Genomic DNA, 21884 nt, shown 5'->3' on the forward strand with positions numbered 1-21884 from the left:
TTGAATCAAACAAAAAACGAAAAACGTAAAAATCGAATTTTGTTTGGGAAAAGTAAATGAATAAATGTAATTTTGAGCCCCCTGCCGGCTATGTTGGTGTTGATACACTTCTGACTGTCGTTGCAGAATTTAGTGCAGGTCTGGGCATCTGATATATTCCCTGAGAGCGACATCTGTCTGTGATAATGGCCTCGTTACATCGCTGGTGTGGACTAGTGATTTAGGCATGGACCTGGGCCTTTCGATTTGCTTGATGTTTTTTTTAACCATGCCTACAACCTACCTAACTGTCCCCGCTTTAGTGAAGAGCTGTCCCGATCTGATTTAGCGGTCTTACTTTTCACTGATTTGCCTGTGCTGTTCACAGCTATTATGGATAAACCAAATGTTTTGCATTCAACTTGCTACAACTTTTGCATGTTAATGAAGGATGGAACAGAACGAGGGATCATTCCATCCTTCATTAATCGCTGCCGGGTGTCCCGGCAATCATGTGATCTCCAGGGTGTCCCTGGACATCGGCACGATTGCCGGTCGCACAAGTGTGTACACACTTTTAGTGTAAGGGACTTTATGTAAAATTTAGAAAAAAGGAGTTCATGTATCTGGTGGCATTCAGTAACATTCGCCACTGCTTAGATCACAGGGCTCCCTCCGTGCCCTGAATGACATTCTTTGGCGGTAAACCTAAGTCAGGGCTTTGCACGGCAGAAGTGCTTTCTCCGGGATTTTCTTGGCAAGCCGGGAATCTCTGAGCTATTATATGGTGCGCTGATCTCTTGTGTTCTCTTTCAGAGGAGGAGGTCAGCAGAGGACGAGCTGGCAATGAGGAGTTACCTGCAGGAAGGAGATCTGATTAGTGTATCCTTTGACAGAAGCTAAGCTGGCACAGTCCCACGTGTCTGCTGCCGGGGTCTAGGCATCTGTGCCTGCTATCAATTCTTGTATGGCATTAGCGTGTATATAGCCTCACGTGCAAGAGTAAACCTGGGTGAGAGCTTCTCAGTCATACTAACATCATTCTTTATGATCGTCGATGTCTACACAGTACTGTGCTTAGCTATAGAACCAGGACTCTCAATACATACAGATATTAGTTAAAGCAACATACCATTACTCGCTGGAATTCCTTTGCAGGGTGGCGAACCTTTTTGAGGCCTCACTACATACATTTCAGGTTGACTTAAAATTGTGTAATTTTTAGAGACTGGAACTTCACTATTTCTAATTTTTTTATGTCATAAACCCTCCCCTCATGAGTCAAGATAAGCTGCCTGATCAGTGCTTAATATATAGTTGGATTTTCCTGCAAAATAGATCTTGATATATCTATCTATGTATCTCTATATGCATACATGTATAACTGTTTGCTCGGGGTGTGCAAAATATATATATATATATTCAAAATATATAGTATCAAATATAATATAGTCACACTGTACCTGTAACACATCTTCTATTTTCTTCAGCTGCAAATCTCTGGCATTCCATAGCTTATGCGACACTATAAGAGACCAAGAACCAATGAGAGCAAACCTGATAGAGGGGACACCTCCATGTGTACCTGTCCTCACATTTTGAGGCATTCAGTGTATTAAAGCCAGATATTTCTCTCTCTAATGCAGCGAATCCCTGCACTTGCAGCCCCAGAGCCTCCTGAATATTAATCAAGAAGGGTCCTCTCCATGTTGTTAGCTCCTAGTAAATTGATAGACTGCATTTTAATGAGTATTGATTCAGCCCGAAAACATCGGTCTCTGCTGTGTGATTGCATCTGGTGTCCACAGCATATATAGATAGCTGTTTCTTGATAGTTCCTTTTTAAAGGGCAAGTTTTATGTAAGAGCTACTAATAGCATTCATAAATATATACAGTCAGGTGCATAAATATTGGGACATTGACAGAATTTTCATATTTTGGCCTCTATTCACCACCACAATGGCTTTGAAATGAAACAAACAAGATGTGCTTTAACTGCAGACTTTCAGATTTAATTTGAGGGTAATTACATCCAAATCAGGTGAACGGTGTAGGAATTACAACGGTTTCTATATGTGCCTCCCACTTTTTAAGGGGCCAAAAGTAATGGGACAAACTAAACAATCCTAAATCTAACTTTCACTTTTTAATACTTTGTTGCAAATCCTTTGCAGGCAATTACAGCCTGAAGTCTGGAACGCATAGACATCACCAGACGCTGGGTTTCATCCCTGGTGATGCTCTGCCAGGCCTCTACTGCAAATGTCTTCAGATCCTGCTTGTTCTTGGGGCATTCATTCAGCCGCAAGAGAATCAGTGAGGTTCGGGGACTGTTGTTGGGGAATGAGGCCAGGATCTTGGTTGTCATTCCAGTCTACTCCAAAGCTGTTTGATGGGGTTGAGGAGGACAGGGCTCTGTGCTAGGCCAGGCAAGTTCTTCCAATGCAAACCATATTTTTTTTTTACATTTCTATAAAACCTGGCTTTGTGCAGAGAGGCATCGTCTTGTTGACACTGTAAAGGACCTTCTCCCAAATTGTTACCATAAAGTTGGAAGCGCACAATTCTCTAGCGTGTTGAGCGTGATCTCTATTTGTCACTCTTCTGCTAATATGTGACCAAGGATATCGTATGGGTGTATGCATAATTTTATGCACCGGTTAGCAATGGGTTTGGCGGAAATGGGCAAGCCCACGAATCAGAAGTGGCGTCCACAAACTTTTGGCCATGTAGGCTATGATATAGGATATAGATTCTGAATAAATGGTAAACCTGATCAGAACAATGTAGATATCAAAAGGGGGCAGCAGCACAAGATGATTGTGTGCTGAATAAAGAAGCGCGTTATTGACTGTGAGCCCTCCGTGGACCAATAGCATTTTCCAACTTCTACCAGGTTAGAATCTGTCAGAAGCAACAGTGAATTGAAAGGGGCAGTACGACTCCTATGAAGATGGTGACGATATTGAAATTGAACCTCTATATGCCCCTGCCTGTACCTTCTAAAATCCTACCTATAAACCTCTAAGGATGACGCCAATTTGCGTACGCAGTCATACAGTAAATAAAAGACTCCAGACTTGGAACGTGTGGTTCCGAAGCACAAAGTATTATTCAAGTAAAAAGTACAGTCAGCTACACGCTATTGATTCAGACACCATTAGACGCAAAGGAATTATACAGACCCCAAGTACAGTATACATACGCAGCGCTTTCTGGTCCAGATGTTAGGCATCAGCAAGAAACCCCGTCATCATTCAGCATTCAGACTAAAGACCCAGTGTTTGAGCACACATATATTTATGCCCCCCCAGAATAGACAGGACAATAGAGAAGTTTGTTGCTGATGCTATTGGTTCCCATGAGGGAAGCATCTGTTACAGAGCGTTTAACAGGCTGGTTCAAATAGAGTCAACCCAGCCTCCAACAACTGGGGGTCTCTGCCCTCCCGCCCCATGCAATCATCCTAACAGTTGTTCATATAATATACATTTTGTTGCTTGAAGTCTCTGCGGTCCATAAGTTGAGAATGCATGATGCGATCTCCACACCGATAATACCGGAATTCTGTTGAAAGAGTACGCATCAATACGAAACCAAAACACGGCTTTCTTAGCATGTATAAAACCTTAGTTATCAAATATCTTTATTTCACAGCATTTATACTAACTGAACCAACTTAAATCTTATACCTTAAAGGTTATTAAACCTTTTATGTGAATATGTAATGTGTGAGTATGCAGGGTTTGATATAAAGACGCTAGTTAACTTGGGGCAGATGCGTGCGCATGAAGCTAATAAAACAGTGTTTTCATACAGGATCTTATGCATTCGCTAATATGCAATTAGTTACCAGCGCAATTGTGCGTATTAATGTGTGTATGAGAAATGGTGCACTTAAATCTCACTAAGTGAACACCTAGCAATGTGGATTGCTGAGCATGATAGTTCCACATGCCCCTTCTCTCAGCAGCCCCCACCTTTCCCAGGCTCAAAAGAAAAACTCTTTATTCTCCCAGACTCTTGTGTGGATGCAAATTAACCCAGCTACAAGACACAAACCTAAGATAACACTCTAGTCTTTGAAGTTATTTCATTGCAGGAAGCCTGCTAATGTAAGGTGTGTATTCTAGCCGGGCCACCTGGAGTGAGAGCAGATGTTATCCAGGAAGCTTATCTACACAAGATAGTTGTCACTTGGCCATTTGCTCTGTTAAGCTAATGCAATCCAATCTTGACATACTGTAAAGCCATTTCTGAAATATATCCTTTATAATACGTAAAGTCATGAAATGGGCTTTTGGTGAATCGCCGTAACTTATGGCGATGGTCACAGATGCATTTGCATGATGCTAATAGTATTATCGCCACATGTACTAAAGTGTGAGTTTATCTAAAATGGCGCTTAGCCGTCCATTTCGCAAAATGGCGTCTTGCGTCCAGTCGCAAGATGGAGTTGCTGCGATTCAATTTTAAACTGATCTGGTCTCAGCCAATAATCCAGTTTCGACAATGGGCCTCTCTGTCAATCAACACTGTTGGCGACATTGACACTTTACTCGTCTTGTAGTAGAGTCCTTCCTTAACTCTCGCTCTCAGGCCGAGGTCCAGGCGGTGTACTCTGACGGTGCACTCTCCATGCACACTCGCAGTCTCAAGTATGGCAAGGTAAGGGATCTGTGTGTGACTGCACCAGGCCGTCGTACATTGTTACTGGAGTGTGCACTCTGTGGACAATCTCTTCTTGTTCTAAGCTCGGACAAGGCGTCCTGGTTCAAGTGTCCCCTTCGTTGGTTAAGAGACGCAAGACTCACTTTCACAACCTTACCTGCGGAGCCTCCATCATCCTGGGAAACAATGGTTTTATCTGGCTCTACCCCACTCCGGAACAGACGGAGGAAGAAGCCGGGGGGTTTGTCACCAATCTAGAGGTAATGCCCTGATCTACACACCAGCACATTGAGCACCATTTCTGTCCATCACTCTCCTGGCTGGTAATAAATGAAATATTCTTTTGTATTTAGTTCCAAATTCTGATTCTAAAGTTATAATGGGGACATCATGCTCTTTGGGTTTATACCTCTTTTTGGTATTCTTATATCATTGAAGTATTCATTACTCAACCATAAACTATTTGCTGCTTCCTCGTAAATATAAATGTTACGATAGGCAGCTGTCTAACGATGTTTAATCCTGTTTCTGCAGCCGATATCATTATCTGACCGGGAAGTGATTTCTCGCCTGAGGAACTGTATCCTGGCTCTGGCCTCCCAGAAAATGTTACTGTACGACACCAGCATCCTGTACTGCTATGAAGCCTCTTTGTCTCACCAGGTATGCTTTAAAAAAAGATAAACTTAAGTTATGATGAATGGAAACCTTTTTTTTTTTTAAATTATTAAAGCGACTCGAAGTATAATTTACAAGGAAAAACTTGCTGCAACCTCACCAATGCCTGCATCTTGCAGGCTATTACTGTTCATAGTCCCCCTTAGCCTTTGTCCTGGAATGGAAAGATTTGCTGCCACCTCTTGGCAACATCTAGCAACTACTACCCAGATATGATCAGATGACACTACTAGGTATTTAGTTTTGCACCACTGACCAGCAACGCACCCAGCATGGGGGAGTCCCAGATAAGGGACACATGCAGTTTAGGTAATTGTAAACAAGGAGGTTTTTTTTCAATAATAAATTACCTGTCAGTATATATTACGGGACTTGAGCAAATGTGTTTATGTGGGTTTTGTATTTTGTGCTGTAAGGGCAAATGTAAAGCACCGCGTGTCCTATTAGGAGAAAAGGGTCATTCCATGTTAGCTCACGTTGCAGGCTGAGTGTGTACATGGCTGTCAGCAGCAAAAGGAGTTTGTGTGAGGTTGGTTTCGTTTGCTGAGAAAGTGATAAGACTGGTCATGCTTTGGAAGACTGTATTCAGGAGATGCTGATTGGTTGCTGTCTCACTTTGTAACGTGAGTTACCATGGAATGACCCAAAAGTGCGATTTAAATGCCATTATTATTATAAAATGCTGGATGGGTATAATATGAGATATGGTAAGAACTTACCCTTGTTATCTCTATTTCTACGAAGTCCATAGGGTTCCACAGGATACCTTGGGGGTATAGGTGTGACGTCAGTCGCAGGGCACCAAAGAGTTAAGCTTTCAGCCTCCCAGGATGCACTAGGTCCCCCTCCTATACCCCGCCCCCGGGCCAAGGCACCTCAGTTAGTTACCAAGCCATAGGCCGGAGGAGGAGAAGGAAGAGAGAGAACAAAGATCTGGACACATACAAGAATCACATTCTCACCAGAGGGAGACGGAAAACCGGTGACCAGAGCAAAGCCCATCTGCAGCACAGGTGCGACAGGGCGGGAGTCCTGTGGAACCCTATGGACTTCGTAGAAATAGAGATAACAAGGGTAAGTTCTTACCATATCTCATATTTTCTACTTCAGGGTCCATAGGGTATCCACAGGATACCTTGGGGATGTCCCAAAGCAGTATCCTTTAAGGGTGGGGACGCTCCTGTGCAGAAAGGAGAATCCGCCGCCCGAAGGAAGCATCCTGAGAGGCGAAGGTGTCAAACCTGTAATACCTCACGAAGGTATGGACAGAAGACCACGTAGCAGCCTTGCAGATCTGAACTGCCGAGGCACCACGTCGAGCTGCCCACGAAGGACCCACAGACCTAGTGGAATGAGCCTTCAGAGAAGGAGGGACCGGTAGGCCTTCATGAAGATAAGCTTCAGAAATAGCCATACGGATCCAGGCTGCCAAAGTTTGCTTTGAAGCAGGCCAACCCTTTTTACAGAAGCCATAGAGGACAACAAAGCGTCCGACTTCCTAAACAAAGAAGTGCGGTCAACATAAGTCCTTAAGGCCCGCACAACATCCAAAGAGGCCTCACCCACGGAAAGACCCGGTGAGTTAAAGGCCGGATCAACTATTTCCTCGTTAACATGAAACTGGGAAACAACTTTGGGAAGAAACTCGGGCCGAGTGCGGAGCACTGCCCTGTTCCCATGAAAAACCAAGAAAGGGGGTCTACAAGAAAGAGCCCCTAACTCAGAAACACGTCTGGCTGAAGCAACGGCCAGAAGGAAAACAGTCTTAGCTGTTAGCCATTTAATATCCACTGAGCCCAGTGGTTCAAACGGCGGTCCTTGGAGAGCCCTCAGGACCACAGCCAAATCCCAAGGCGCCACAGGTGGAACAAAGGGCGGCTGAATACGGAGAACACCTTGCATAAAGGTGCGCACATCCGGGATTGTAGCAATCCTACGGTGAAACCAGACAGATAGGGCCGAAACCTGTACCTTCAAAGAAGCAAGGCAAAGCCCATGATCTAGTCCCGCTTGCAGGAAGGCGAGAATCCGAGACAGACGAAACTCCCGCGGTGCATAACCTCTCGGTCGACACCACTGGAAGAAAGTATGCCACACGCGATGGTATATCCTCGCGGAAGACGGTTTCCGAGCTCGTAACATGGTACGCACCACAGAGCTGGCAAACCCCCAGGACCTCAGCATGGCCGTCTCAACAGCCACGCCGCCAAAGACAGCCGAGTCAGGTCCGGGTGAAGACAAGGACCCTGAGACAGAAGGTCCGGTCGTAGCGGCAACCGCAGAGGACTGTCCACGGACAGACCCTGAAGGTCTGAGAACCAGTGCCGTCTGGGCCACACGGGAGCTATCAACAGGAGCGTCCCTCCTTCCTGTTTGAATTTCCGGATTACCCGTGGAAGAAGGGAGACCGGAGGGAACAGGTATGCGAACCTGAACGTCCACCGGACGGACAGAGCATCCACCAGAGACGCCCCTTCGTCTCTTGTGCGAGACCCGTACACCGGCAACTTGTTGTTGTGCCGGGACGCCATGAGGTCGATTTCTGGAAGACCCCACCTGTCCACCAGTAGTTGAAAAACGTCCGGGTGCAGGGACCATTCCCCTGGATGAACGTCCTGGCGACTTAGAAAGTCCGCCTCCCAATTTAGCACTCCCGGGATGAAGACCGCTGATATGGCCGGAAGATTGCGCTCCGCCCAAACCAGGATCCGAGAGACCTCTACGAGAGCCGCCCGACTGCGAGTTCCTCCTTGCCTGTTTATGTAGGCCACGGTGGTAGCATTGTCCGACTGGACCTGCACCGGGTGACCCTGGAGAAACCGCTGTGCCTGCAGGAGAGCATTGAAGACCGCACGGAGTTCCAAGATATTTATTGGAAGCTCCGCTTCTGTCGGTGTCCACCTGCCCTGGAACAAGTGTGGACCCGAAACTGCTCCCCAGCCCCGAAGACTGGCGTCCGTTGTCAACAGGACCCAATTTGGAACCCAGAACGGACGTCCCTTGTTGAGGTGGGTCGTCTTTAACCACCACGCAAGGGACAGGCGAACCTCCGGGGTGAGCACAATCGTCTGGAACTTCAGAGACTGAGGCAGCCCGTTCCACTTGGACAGGATCAGGTGCTGCAGAGGTCTGGAGTGAAACTGGGCGTATTCCACCATGTCGAACACCGACACCATGGAGCCCAGTAACCTCATCGCCGAGTGTAAGGACACCCGGCGGCTGTGCAGACAACTGCGCACCCTTGACTGTAAAGCAGAGATCTTGTCCTCCGTCACGAAGATCCTTTGCTGTCCCGAGTCCAATAAGGCTCCAAGATGCAGAATCCTCCGAGACGGGATTAGAGTGGACTTCTGCCAGTTGATTAGCCAGCCGTGCCGTTGCAGCAGTGCAATGGTCAGGTCCAAGTGGTGTAACAGGAGCTCTGGAGATCCTGCCACCAATAACAGGTCGTCCAAGTACGGCAACATGCGGACTCCTTGCAGCCGCAGAGAAGCCGCCATGACCGCCATAGCGTCCTGTATGTCCAATGACACCATGTAGTCCCCAGGTTCCAGCGCCAGAATGATGGACCGTAGGGTCTCCATCCGAAACTTCGGGACCCGCAAAGACTTGTTGAGTGCTTTGAGGTTGAGAATCGGACGATATGACCCATTGGGTTTCTGTACCAAAAATAGATTTGAATAGAAACCCTGGCCCCTCTGGGAGAATGGAACAGGCACTATAACTCCAGCCTGGAGCATAGTGTGCAATACCTTCCGCAGCTCCGTAGCCTTGTTCCGGTCTGATGGTAGACCCATGGTGAAGAATCGAGCCGGGGGTCTGTGCCGGAAGGAGAGGGCGTACCCGTGAGAGACCACCTCCAGAACCCAAGTGTCTGTCGTAGTGAACGACCAACACCGGGAGAACTGCAGCAGGCGGCCTCCCACCCTGGGATCCCCCAAGGGGAGACCCGGACCGTCAGGCCGCAGGCTTGTCATCTGGCTTGGGGGCCGGACGTCTGGTACTCCATGCCTGTTTCCGGGGCTTGACCGATTTCTTAGGGCCAGCCTGTCGAGGAAACGACTGTGTTTTGGGCCTGCCCTGGGCCCTAGATGACCGAAAGGACGATGGTCCAGAACCAGAAGGAGCAGCGGCCGACGGGAGACAAGCAGATTTGGCTGCCGCCAGCGTGGCCACAATCTTATCCAGATCCGGACCGAAGAGAACTTCTCCGGTAAACGGCAACGCTTCCAGACCTTTCTTGGATCTGCGTCCGCCTTCCAGGATCGCAGCCACAAGGTGCGACGAGCAGCTACCGCTGCTGAAGAAATTCTAGACACCAGAGTACTAATGTCTAGAGCCGCCTCGTTGATGTAGGTGGCCGAATCACGGAGATTGCCAATCAACTCCGCCTGTTCGGCCGGACAGTCGGATTCAAAAGAAGCCTCTAATGAATCCGCCCAGCGCTCCATCGCTCTGGCAACCCAGCAAATGGCCATAGCCGGCCGTGCTGCCCCCCCTGCAAGGGAATAAGCGGACTTCAGGCAGATTTCTACCTTGCGGTCCGTAGCATCCTTAAGGGAGGACATGGATGGCATCGGCAATGTGGCACTACGGACAAAACGGGTCACGTGAGAATCCACCTGTGGAGGGGATTCACACTTAGCAAAATAATTATCCGCGAACGGATAAGCCACCGCCAGGCGTCTCTGCGGCTGGTATCTTTTGCCAGGTTGTTTCCACGCCTCCTCTAAATGGTCCACCAACTGACCCGAAAGAGGAAAGACTGTGGCATCGCCCTTCACATCTTTGAAAAAGGCATACTTAGATTTAGCCGCTGGGGGAACTTCGTCCTCAATCACAAAGGCTGTGCGGACCGCCCGAATAAGTCCAGGAATATATACTTTGGACTTAGCATCAGCGTCCTTTAGTATGGAAAGGTTCCTGATCGTAAGGATCCAGAATCTCCCCATCATCAGACGTCCCTTCGTCATCCTCATAAGGAGCGGACAGAGACGCCACCGGCCTTTTATGAGGCCGCATCACAGACTCCCCTTGCAACACATCCGACAAGTGCTGTACAGAACTCGTCAGGGAGTTAACCCACGCTGGCTCCTGAGAACCCGGGAGCGGGGAAATAGGGAGACTGTGGGGTACCACCAATTGTCGTGGGAACCCCTGCATGGGTGACGACACCACAGACTGCTGGGACAAACCCATCGGAGTAAACGCGGGCTGCGGAGCTAACTGGCCCACTAAAGCTGTTAACGCCTGAGCGAAACAAGCCCAGGGCGGCTCCTGTACCGGTGCTGTAACCGTAATAGGCCGCGCCATGGACAAACACTGCCGGCAAAGGCCCTCCGCGCTACCCTCCCCCTCCGCTAACGGTACTTTGCACGTGGTACACTGTAGCCGGAGGGGAAAATCACTTTCAGACATGATGGCACCACGTATGTGACCTCTCTCACCAATTAAGTATTAAATAGGCGAGAGACCACCCTGCAGCACCGCACCGCAAGGGCTTTAGCAGAAAGAACAGGGACAGTAATAAAGCTGACAGTTTAGAGAAGAAAAGTTACAGGCAGCGCTAGCACAGTCACATACAATGCAGAGAAATAACAATTCCTGCACTAACAGCGCTGATCACTCAACTACACAGACACAGGGCCTGGTAGGACACAGCGCTGCATACACAGACCTGAGCCACAGCGGAGGAGAGGTATGCGGGGGGACCCAGACCACGATGCTTCCTTCCAGACTTCCAGCAGCGTTCACCATGCGTTGCAGAGAAGATGGCCGCCGAGGAGCAGAGAGAAGCTGGCCTGGGGGAGGAGCGCTGACACAGGACCAGTCAGCACAGTGCAGAGAGGGCTGTGTGCAGCGGGGGAGGCGCCGGCTGTGAGACAGGGAAGGCGCGCTCCCCTGGCATGCATTTAACCCCTGGGACGCCGCAGCGCTACCGCTCTGCTGCGGTCCGCTGTCCCAGGGGGTAGTGGAAGCGCAGGTTGGTCGCCTGGCTCCACGCTGCAGCCAGTCCCCAGGGAGCCCCCTGCCTGGGGACTTAGGACCATGTGATCAGCGGGGACCCACCGCGGGACCCCGCTGCTTACCTCTGTCCCCCTTGAATCCGGCCATGGTCCGGAGCATCTGGGGTCACCGCTAGCTGTGACCCCAGACGCCCACCAGCATCCCCGGATCAGTACCGGCGTTCTGGTACCGGCGGGGTGTAGGGAAGACAGCATGGACGTCAGGACTGACTGTCCATGCTGTTCATCCAGATGTGCAGCCACAGCTGCATGAAGAAAAAGCTTCAGGGGCTCTTCTAGCCCCCACTCCAACAGGTGCACCCGACTCCGGCCGGGCACCAAACTAAACTGAGGTGCCTTGGCCCGGGGGCGGGGTATAGGAGGGGGACCTAGTGCATCCTGGGAGGCTGAAAGCTTAACTCTTTGGTGCCCTGCGACTGACGTCACACCTATACCCCCAAGGTATCCTGTGGATACCCTATGGACCCTGAAGTAGAAATATTATATTCTGCATATTACCTGTTCAGCTTGCCTTGCGCAGTCTTCTACTATTCTAGGCTATTGTGAGGGTGTGCGGTAAGTTGTGACTACGCCAATGATGTGGGCAGCACACACACACAGTAAGGAATACTTTACAGTGAAAAAAGGCTGGGTCACCATGTCATTGGTGGATTGATAGGCTATGCCCAATGATTCCTACATGGTATTACCTGAATCTTTTTCACCAACTGCCAGTACTTTCCGTTTGCTAATAAAACACTGGGATTATTATTTATTTTACAGCCTATAGGTCTGTTTATCGCCACAATCCACTAGCAAAATGGTGCTGAATTCAGTGACCAGACCTTTTCATATATATTCCATTCTCCAGGCCAATACATTTTAAAGAATGCGCGGCAGCTGGTGAAAGTTGTCAGGCACCTAATAAGCATCTAGTACTCGGGATTGTGGAACACTGTAACATTACTGCCGCTCCTTTGTCTTGCAGATTAAAGATCTCCTGAAGTTTGAGGTTATGGAAGATATAGTGATGGAGGCCAGACAGCGTCTTGCGGAGCAGGAAGGATAGTGCGCTATCTCTTCGGGGGTCATCGTTCCTGTACAAGCCTGCGGGAAAACCCATAGGATTTGGCTGCACAGTGAACAAAAACCTAATGAAGTGACTGAGAATCCTGCCATAGAAAGTGATAGCACAGTACTAGCAGGCATCCACTTTAGGTCATTGTCATGCAAATACCAGTTGTTTACATTTTAGTCTGTGCAGGTTCTGTGCATATGATAGGACATAGATTCCCTACACTGCTCCATTCTTGGGAAGAAGTAAATAGATGGTGACCGTTCCCTAGGGAGCTGCAATGTTTCCAGAGTGACTCTCTTACCGCTGACAGGTTCTAATTGTCCTCAAAGTCAGTAAGTTTGAAATGCAATTGAGATGGCTGAACTGACTGAATTCCTACATACTAAATGTGGCAATTCTGTTTCAGTGCACAGCGGTCACATCCATGTCCAATTTGTCCTCGCCTGCATCTAGAGTGACTGGATGCTATAGGCTCTGGTTAGGGATGTCAGACAGTGACTGCATTTTCTGCAGATGTTATTTACCCCAATCTCTCTCTCTATCTCCTCCCCCCTCCCTCTCTCTCCTCCCCTCCCTCTCTCTCTCTCCTCCCCCCCCTCTCTCTCTCTCTCCCCCTCCTCTCTCTCTCTCTCTCCTCCCTCTCTCTCTCTCCTCCTCCCTCTCTCTCTCTCCCCCTCTCTCTCTCTCTCCTCCCCCCTCCCTCTCTCTCTCTCTCTCTCTCCTCCCTCTCTCTCTCTCTCTCCTCCCTCTCTCCTCCCTCTCTCTCTCTCCTCCCTCTCTCTCTCTCCTCCCTCTCTCTTCTCCTCCCTCTCTCTCCTCCCTCTCTCTCTCTCTCTCCTCCCCCTCTCTCTCTCTCCCCCCTCTCTCTCTCTCTCCTCCCTCTCTCTCTCTCTCCTCCCTCTCTCTCTCTCTCTCCTCCCTCTCTCTCTCTCCTCCCTCTCTCTCTCTCTCTCTCTCCTCCCTCTCTCTCCTCCCTCTCTCTCTCTCTCTCTCTCTCTCTCTCCTCCCTCTCTCCTCCCTCTCTCTCCTCCCTCTCTCTCTCTCCTCCCTCTCTCTCTCTCCTCCCTCTCTCTCTCCTCCCCCTCTCTCTCTCTCCTCCCTCTCTCTCTCCTCCCTCTCTCTCGCTCTCTCCTCTCTCTCTCTCTCTCTCTCTCTCTCTCTCTCTCTCTCTCTCTCTCTCTCTCTCTCTCTCTCTCTCTCTCTCTCTCTCTCTCTCCCCCCCGCTTGTGATTTGTGCAGCTAGGGTGGTATTGGCAGCTTTAGACCAGGTTTGGTTCTGTTTCCTTTTACCGGTAAAATCTATTTTTTTATATATACACTGAGTATGAGAAGCTCTGACTCCCACGACACTGCAGGCAGTCACTTTGTTGGGTGGATAGAATTGTACTGTTCATTCTACCACCCTGCACCTGTGCAGTTTCTCTTTCCTGCCTGGGGTGTACACCAGAGTGTGCTAGAAGCACCCCGAGCAGAGCGCAACACTCCAGACAGGAAAGAGGAACTGCACTGGTTGTGACAGGTGCAGGGTGCTAGCGTGAACACTAGAATTGGGCCAGCGAACGAAGGTAATGTATGTGGGGAGGGAATTCATAACAATATTTGTATAGATAGAAATGTAATCAGACATACGTATTGGATTTTACCATCCTCTACCATTTACCTATACTCTGATCGCATCAGTCTTTTATGTCATAACTTATTCTGCATGGCACCACAGTGCTCCCTTTTTAATAGTAGATTTGTGATTTTGATTTATCAATTTGTTTAAAAAGCTTTGCGATGCAAATTGGAACACTGCAGTAACCGAACAGGCAATTGCAAAGTTCCTTTGTAATTAAAACTGCTGAAATAAGCATTGCACAGTTGTCATAAATTAATGACCTGCATTTGAATTGCTATTTGAGTAGATAACACTGTGAGCTCCCAATTAAAATAGCTACTCCATATTAAAAGCAGATTTTTTTCCCGTTCCAAAGAGCGAAAACCGCAGCCGCAGGAGACCGTGATCTACGCTGCATATGCCGTCGGACCCTTTTTTTTGGGTGGGGGGGGGGGTACAGTGATCTATTTCTCCCCTGTATGAATAATCAGTGTATTGTTTGGTAATTTGTTCCAGTAAAAGTTCTGTTTGCTAAGAGATGTGTGCCAGCTGCTGAATTACTTGTCACTAGAAATACATTGAGGATTAGTTAAATAAGAATTTAAATCTATACATGACTTTATAGAAAAACTGTGTTATTTCATACAGAACAAATTGTAAGACACATTTAAAGTGGAACGGTGCCCATACACGGTGCGATTTGCACCTTGCGACACGTCAGAGGATCCGACGGCCGACATATCGGACGGTCCCCACACACGGTGCGATCGGGTGGCTGACCGCCCGATATGCCAGCACTCCCCTCCCCCACCGCGTAGCGCTGCATGGTATAGTAAATCGCATCCCCAGATCAAATGAACCTGCAGTAAGATCTGGAGGTGCGATGTACGACCCCACGGGAGCTCGCGCTGTCCGATATCATGCCCATACAAAGAGCGATATATCGTACCAATCCCTCGGATCGGCTTCTGTGTATGGGGGGCATTTACAGTGTATTCACCTAGTACTGGGTAAGGACCTTTCTCTGACCCCAGAACAGCCTGAATTATTCATGGCATGGACACAATACAAGAAGGTGCTGCAAACATGCTTTACAGATCCCTGGTCCATGGTGACACGATAGCGTCACGCAGTTGCTGCAGATTTGTCAGCTGGACATTTGTGCTGCAAGTCTCCCGCACATCCCAAAGGTGCGCTAGTCTGTCTGGTCACGGTGAAGGCCATCGGAGTACACCGAACTTATTGTCATGTTTGTGGAACCATCGTGAGATGCTGCGTGCTTTGTGACTCGGTGTGTTATCCTGCTGCAAGTAGCTATTCGAGCAGAAGTGGGCAATAAGCCTCCCCCTAGCTGCTGATGAACTACACATCCCAGAATGCCCTGCAACAGCATTAGCATGGTCAAAAAGCAAAACTGGCAGGGCACGCTGGGATGTGCAGTTCTACAGCACTTATTGCGTACACCCCCTGCTATAGAGTATGGGAGGACTCTGGGCCTGATTCAGACCCGGTCGCAAGCGTTGAGTGCTCGCAACCGGGTCGATGGTGGCGACGGAGCTGGCTCCGTCGTGCGCATGCGCGAGACCCGGATAGCGACGGGCAATCTGTCCCTCCGGGTCTCGCACCAAAGGGGGGGGCGTGCTGTCGATGTTGAGTGACAGCACGCCCCCTTTGGTGGGCGGGCCGGGGGGGGGTGGCTGCCCAGACGGAGGTGTTCCCATGAGAACGCCTACCATTTGGGGGCGGCCCCACTGACATCACAATTCACTCTGATGTCAGTGGGAGAGCTTTTGGCTCTGTTTGAGCCGAAAGCTCTCTGGGGCTTGCGGCAATGAGACCCTACCACAAGGGTCTCGTCGCAAGCCCGATGGTCGCGTTGGTCTTGACCATCGCGACCATCTTCCTGGCCGCTCGCTATAGCTGTGGGTGGTCACCCACAGCTATGCCCTGATTCAGAGCGAGCGCTCTGTCAGAGCAACCGGCTCTGAATCAGGGCCTCTGTCCAGAAAGGGAGGTACATGGTCAGAAACAATACTCGGACATGAGCATAATAAATAAGAGCAGAATATGGTATTAAAACAAAAAAAATGGGTAAGCTTTCATTTTACCACACTAGAATCAGGTTGTGCATTTCTAAACCTAATGGATACGTAATGTTAATATGCACATAAACTCGGGCAAATAGCCGTAACGTAGTGTGATATAATCACTTATTCATTATGTACTGTATGCTTGTACATTAAATTAACACCACGAAGATGTTCCAGTTTGTGGCTTTGACCTTCCGTTCTCTGAGTGTTTACAGTCTAGCACCGGTTTTGAACTTCTCCTTTTAAAGCCTATAAAATAAAAAATAAAAAAAATGTTATAAAAACAAAACAATCACTTATTCACTGAAACTGCGTTTGGGAGATTCCTCACCGGACTGTGAAACAAATCCAGTCTAATTCTATTTTGGCTTATGTCTATATTACGGACATTCTAAATTAGCTGTAAAACGTATTCCAGCTGAAACCGTTACCATCGAGCTCATTAGTATGAGAGGACGGTGGTGGCAGATAGAAGCGAATTCTGAGCACTTTTCTCCACGGCAGCCACATACGCTGCATAATCACTCAATTAGGTGGCTGTGTAGAGAACATGGAGGATATGTATCAACCCTTCTAAAGTGTGGAGACGTTGCCCATAGCAACCAATTTGCAATTACCTATCATGTCCTTCCACTTGTCCACTTCTACACTCTTTTGAAGATCTGATCCCCCCTAAGCCAACCTGTAGCTCTCCAGTTGTTGTGAAACTACAAGTCACAGCTTACGCTCTTACTGAAAGCGTTCTAGGACTTGTAGTTCTATGGAGAGTGACTGGTCATTTCGTGACGGGGCTCTGTAAAGGGCAGAAGCAATATTTTTTTTTTGTTTTACCAAGTGTCTGGATGCTACATGGACTGATGAGGACGTGACCCCTTTAGATTGTAAGTAATAAATTAGTGAATGAGGGCGACGTGGGGGGTATTTAATTAATTTAATGACTAGAATACTCAGTATGTGTGTACAGTTTTGTGTAATATTATTTTATATTAAGGTGCCAGCGGGCCCTTAATGTTCAGGCATGCTAGCACTTGTGGTTGACAAGTGCCATCATGCTGGGGCAGGCTTGCTATAGTCCACCTGTAAACACCCCCCCCCCCCCCAATATTATTATTTCTTTAACTATTAAATCTGCACTAAAAGCCCAGGGGGACAGTGTGTCCCCCTGCTATAGCGTCAGCTCCCCGGCAGGTTCAGCCTGGTGCTGGTTATTGGAAAATTGGGTGAACCCCCCACGCTGTTTTTCCCCCTATTTTCCAACACCAGCCTAGGCTCAGAGGTCCGGGGCTGGTTATGGATTTTCGCAGGGACTCCACACATTGTGTTTTTTTTTTTTTTTTTTTAACCATTTAAACACCTTTTAAACATATTTTAAGATATCAAAGCCTGCACAGATCATAGTATTCTGTTACCTCCTGGTGTTAGAGGAGACTGAGTCTTACGATAGTCATAGGTAATGCTGAATGTTCTCTCATGTAATACCTTCTTATATTTGTCCTGGAGGATGTCTTCTTTCTCTATTATGAGAAAAAGCACCGTCATTTTCAGCAGAGAAACTTCCATCGTACTCTGCAAATACTTTGCGAATTGTGATCCTTCTTTTTAACCATAGGTTTTATAAGGGAACTGAAAAGAATAAACTGTTCTCACTTTCCAGGATATCGGTGTACCATAGGAAAACACTAGTGAAGGGGTTTACCTCTAGCTGCGATATTTCAGCTGTTTGCCATCGCCTCTAGCTTCATCCTGCTTCCAAACTCAGGACCTCATTCAGAGTCTCTCGCAAGCGGCCGCTCGCTCGCATCCAGTGTATGCAAATTTTTCAAAGTGACGCCATGGGAAGCGATCGCTCGCTAAGGCATAAGCACACCCACTTTGGCTGTGCGAGCGATCGCTCTGTGTATGCTGACACCCATTAGCCTATGTTGAGACGCCCACTAGCGCACGTCCTCTCCAGGAAGTGTATTAAAACATTGGTACATCGAGCACCATCGGTAGCGATCACAGCGCTTGTGGTTGCCTTACCTTGCTGCAAGCACTGCGAGGACTTCAGTGTAAAAAACAGGCATGTGATGTGTACTATGACGCTGCCTGTTAATTATGCACGCCTTAAAAACGGCGTTGAAACACTCAGGCACGCCTGCGTTCGCACCTCCACTCCCTCGTTATTACTGTCCTGCCCCTGTTACCACCCACAAATGGCCTCTCCTGTCACTCATTTCACTGGGCTGTCTTTGCTGGGCAAGCGAACGGGCTGCGCTCGCACAGAGTAGTTCGCGCACGCGCAGAGCATGCGCGTTCACAAGCCATTGGGCCGCTTGCGAGCGACTCTGAATGAGGTCCTCAGTTTCCTGCATGTACAAGGAAAAGAGTATACTTGATATAAGGAATTCTCCAGCTGTCCAGGATCCTCATTTTAGCCTGCCCGATGCTTCTCTGATGATGCGGCACACATGCATGCAAAGCACCAGCATCCATTCAGAAGCGCTCAGGGGAGATGGGAAGAGGAGGAGCTGCATTATGTACCATCCAGGGGTGTCTTTGGTTTTTAATCTACCTAACTTATACCCCTTTTACACCAGAGCAAAAACCTGGGTTTTTGCTGGGTCTACGTGGGTCGCAGGGTCCCTGAAAAATAACCTGGGTTGAGTGACGTGGCAATCCAACCCAGGTAGCTACCACGGTCGGGCCCAGGATGAACCTGGGTAATGGTGCATTGTAAACGGCGCAACCCGGGTTATACGACCTGGATCCTGCCTAAAATGAGCTGATTGGAGGTTGTGGAGCAGTCACCTCCCACTTTTTATGACCTCACAAGTTTAGCAGGGCAGACCCAGGTTCAGTGTGAACGGGGCTGACCTGAGAATAACCCAGATCGATGGTGCTGTGTAAATGGTGTCTGACCTGGGTTGAAACCATGTCTGAAAACCCAGGTTGGACCCGGGTTTTTGGTGCAAAAGAGGTATCAGTAGGGAAGGTAAGGGCTGCCATGGTGTATTGAAATATTACGAATACGGCAGAATTTAAGATCACTGAAGCCCATGGAATAACACTAATTTTCCAGGGTATCCTAGCCAATTTGTTTCTACTGCAATTACGCATTAAAGTGGATGAGATCTGATTATAAAAAAACCCGGATACATCAAGCTGCTTTCAATGCAGGGTGTTTTCGGGTCGTTACACCCCCTGTGCCTTTCGGCCTGGCAGGTGGAATCCCCCCTCCTTCGTTACAGCCCTACCTACTCCAGCTTTTCTAAAATACTGAAATCAGTCAAAATCTATGGCCTAATATTCTGGCGTGCCCATAAATCTGATCAGCAGGCAACGGATATAGATATCTTTTGCTCCATTTTGTTTGGTCTGAGCACTGATTGTCCATGATATGTCCAATTCATCCATCCTTGGCTGCGAGCAAATCGGATGGTGATCCTAGTAGTTCTGCGTTCCGAATAAAGTAACATAACAGGTATGTGTGTCCCTGACTTCTGAGACACAGGACAGACTTACTCCTACATAGAAAAGGGAAGCAGACATGTTCCTTCCTCTTATTGCGCTATTACTAGCACTTGTAAATAATACACTTCAGCTTTCAGTTACTGCCATTCAAGCTATTTCCATAAAAGGAGATATTTTTGGTGCTTGTAAAAAAAAAAAAAGCTAGTTGAGTGTCCACACTGGTGAGAACCATTTACTGGCACTGTGCCAATGATTGGAAACCTGTACCAGTACTGCCCCTTTCAGACTTAAGATCCGGGAAATAGTCTATCCACCCGGCAAAATCCTGGGTCTCGGCCCGACCCTTGTAAAGAGCGGGGTCATGGACCCGGGACTTTGACCTGGGTCGTTTCTATTCACATATAGCAAAAAACAGGGTCGATGTGCGTTCACGGCAAATAACCTAGGTTTTTGCTATATGTGTGAAAGGGGTACGGATCGGTGTTTAGCTTTGAGTGGTCGAGTGCTGATAGTGAAAGCAATTGTCTGGATGCATTGCTGCGGGTTTTGCATTGTTTCTAAATAAGCCTCACTGAGAACCTGGAAAGCCAGCAATGTGGTAATGAATTTGGTGAGAAAAAAAACCATACAGTATATATCTTATTGCTAGCGCTGTCCGGGTCTCGCGCATGCGCACGACGGAGCTCCCTCCATCGTGCGCATGCGCATTGGGGTAACATCGACCCGCTTGTGAGCGTCCTGCGCTCGCGAGCGGGTCTGAATGACCCCCTCAGTGTGAATGGGGCTGACCTATGAATAACCCAGATTGATGGTGCTGTGTTATACCCCTTTTCCACCTAAATTCCGGGTCTGACCCGGAGTTGGAACAAAGGGCCTGATTCAGAGCCGAACGCTCTGACCAGAGCGCTCGCTCTGAGTCAGTGCCCTCCTCCATGAAAATGGAGCGGCCTCCTGGCCGCTCGCATAGATGTGGGTGACCACCCACAGCATATGCGAGCGTCCATGATGATGGTCTTGACCATCGCGACAATCGGGCTTGCAACGGAGACCCTGCGGTAGGGTCTCGCTGCCGCAAGCCCTGGAGTGATTTTGGCTCTATCAGAGCCAAAATCACTCCCACTGACATCACTAGTGATGTCAGTGGGGCCGGCTTCGTCTGGCAGGCACGCCCACCAAAGGGGGCGCACTGTCAATCAAGATCGACAGCACGCCCCCTTTGGTGCGAGACCCGGAGCGATGGAGAGCCCGTCGCTCACCGGGTCTCGCGCATGCGCACGATGGAGCTCCCTCCGTCGTACGCATGCACAGTGGGGGAACATCGACCCGCTTGCGAGCGTCCTGCGCTCGCGAGCGGGTCTGAATGACCCCCAAAGTTCCTATCCGGATCAGACCCGGAATTTTTCCGGCGCCGACTCTGGATATTCCCGAGTCAGCACCGCTCACACCGCAGTCGGGTCTGCATAGACCCGGCTTTTGCGGAGTGAAAGTGGTCGCTTGGAGATGACGTCATCTCCAAGCGCCACTGAAGCCGGACCAATCGGCCGGCTAGCAGCGCACTCCAGGTCATCGTGACCCGGAGTGCGCTGTTCTTACAGCAGGGTTTCACGGGCTACGCCCGTGTTAAACCCTGCTAGTTACCTGGGTTGGATTGCCGGGTCACTCGACCCGGCGATCCAACTCTCTCCCCTTTTACACCAGGGAGCTGCCCGGGTTAACCCTTCAAAAACCCGGGTTTTAGCTCCGGTGTAAAAGGGGTATAAATGGTGGCTGACCTGGGTTGGAACAATGGCCCTCATTCAGAGCCACTCGCTATTTGCGGTGGTTCGTTCTAAAACAAGGGGTGGCTATTCAAATGAACCGTTCGCTCTTTGCGGTCTGTTTGCGCCTCTAGGTCTGAACCAGCGAACAAAACTTGCGTTCGTTTTTTTGAAAAATACGCCCCCTGGCCGCTCGCATCCTATGTCATGTCCGCTATTTATTAGATTAATCGAGTACATCGACCAGGGTATGAACTGCTCGCTATTCTTGTGGTTGGTTTTTGCTACCACAATTTTGCGAGCAGTTCTGGCTATAAAATAACCCAGTGACGTGGTCAATGACGCTGCTGTATTAATTATGCACACCCATAAAATGCCCGTTTTGACCTTTAAGCACGCCTGCGATCGGATCTCCACTCCCCGTTTTCAAGCACCTTCCCCTGTTACCACCCACATACGCCTCCTCCTGTCACCCAAAATAGCAGGCATTCGCTATTTTGCGAGCACATGAATTTCGGCCGCACTGAGTGGTTCGCGCATGCGGATTACGATCCGTACGCATGCGCAGTTGG

General features: G+C 48.9%; 1 protein-coding gene across 1 annotated transcript in view; it reads left to right on the top strand.

The window, feature by feature from the left end:
• The window catches only part of EXOSC2 (exosome component 2), a 31028-nt gene extending 16479 nt beyond the window's left edge, over positions 1–14549 (top strand). The window contains exons 5-9 of the mRNA XM_088453312.1: positions 796–861; positions 4580–4648; positions 4735–4911; positions 5186–5314; positions 12323–14549. Of these exons, the coding sequence (XP_088309438.1) occupies positions 796–861; positions 4580–4648; positions 4735–4911; positions 5186–5314; positions 12323–12403 (522 nt within the window). The 3' untranslated portion in view covers positions 12404–14549. The remainder of the gene's footprint in view (positions 1–795; positions 862–4579; positions 4649–4734; positions 4912–5185; positions 5315–12322) is intronic.
• Positions 14550–21884: the final 7335 nt, after the last annotated feature.

Source organism: Taudactylus pleione, unplaced genomic scaffold (assembly GCF_031769625.1).
Source record: "Taudactylus pleione unplaced genomic scaffold, aTauple2 ptg000579l, whole genome shotgun sequence".
Lineage (NCBI taxonomy): Eukaryota > Metazoa > Chordata > Amphibia > Anura > Myobatrachidae > Taudactylus > Taudactylus pleione.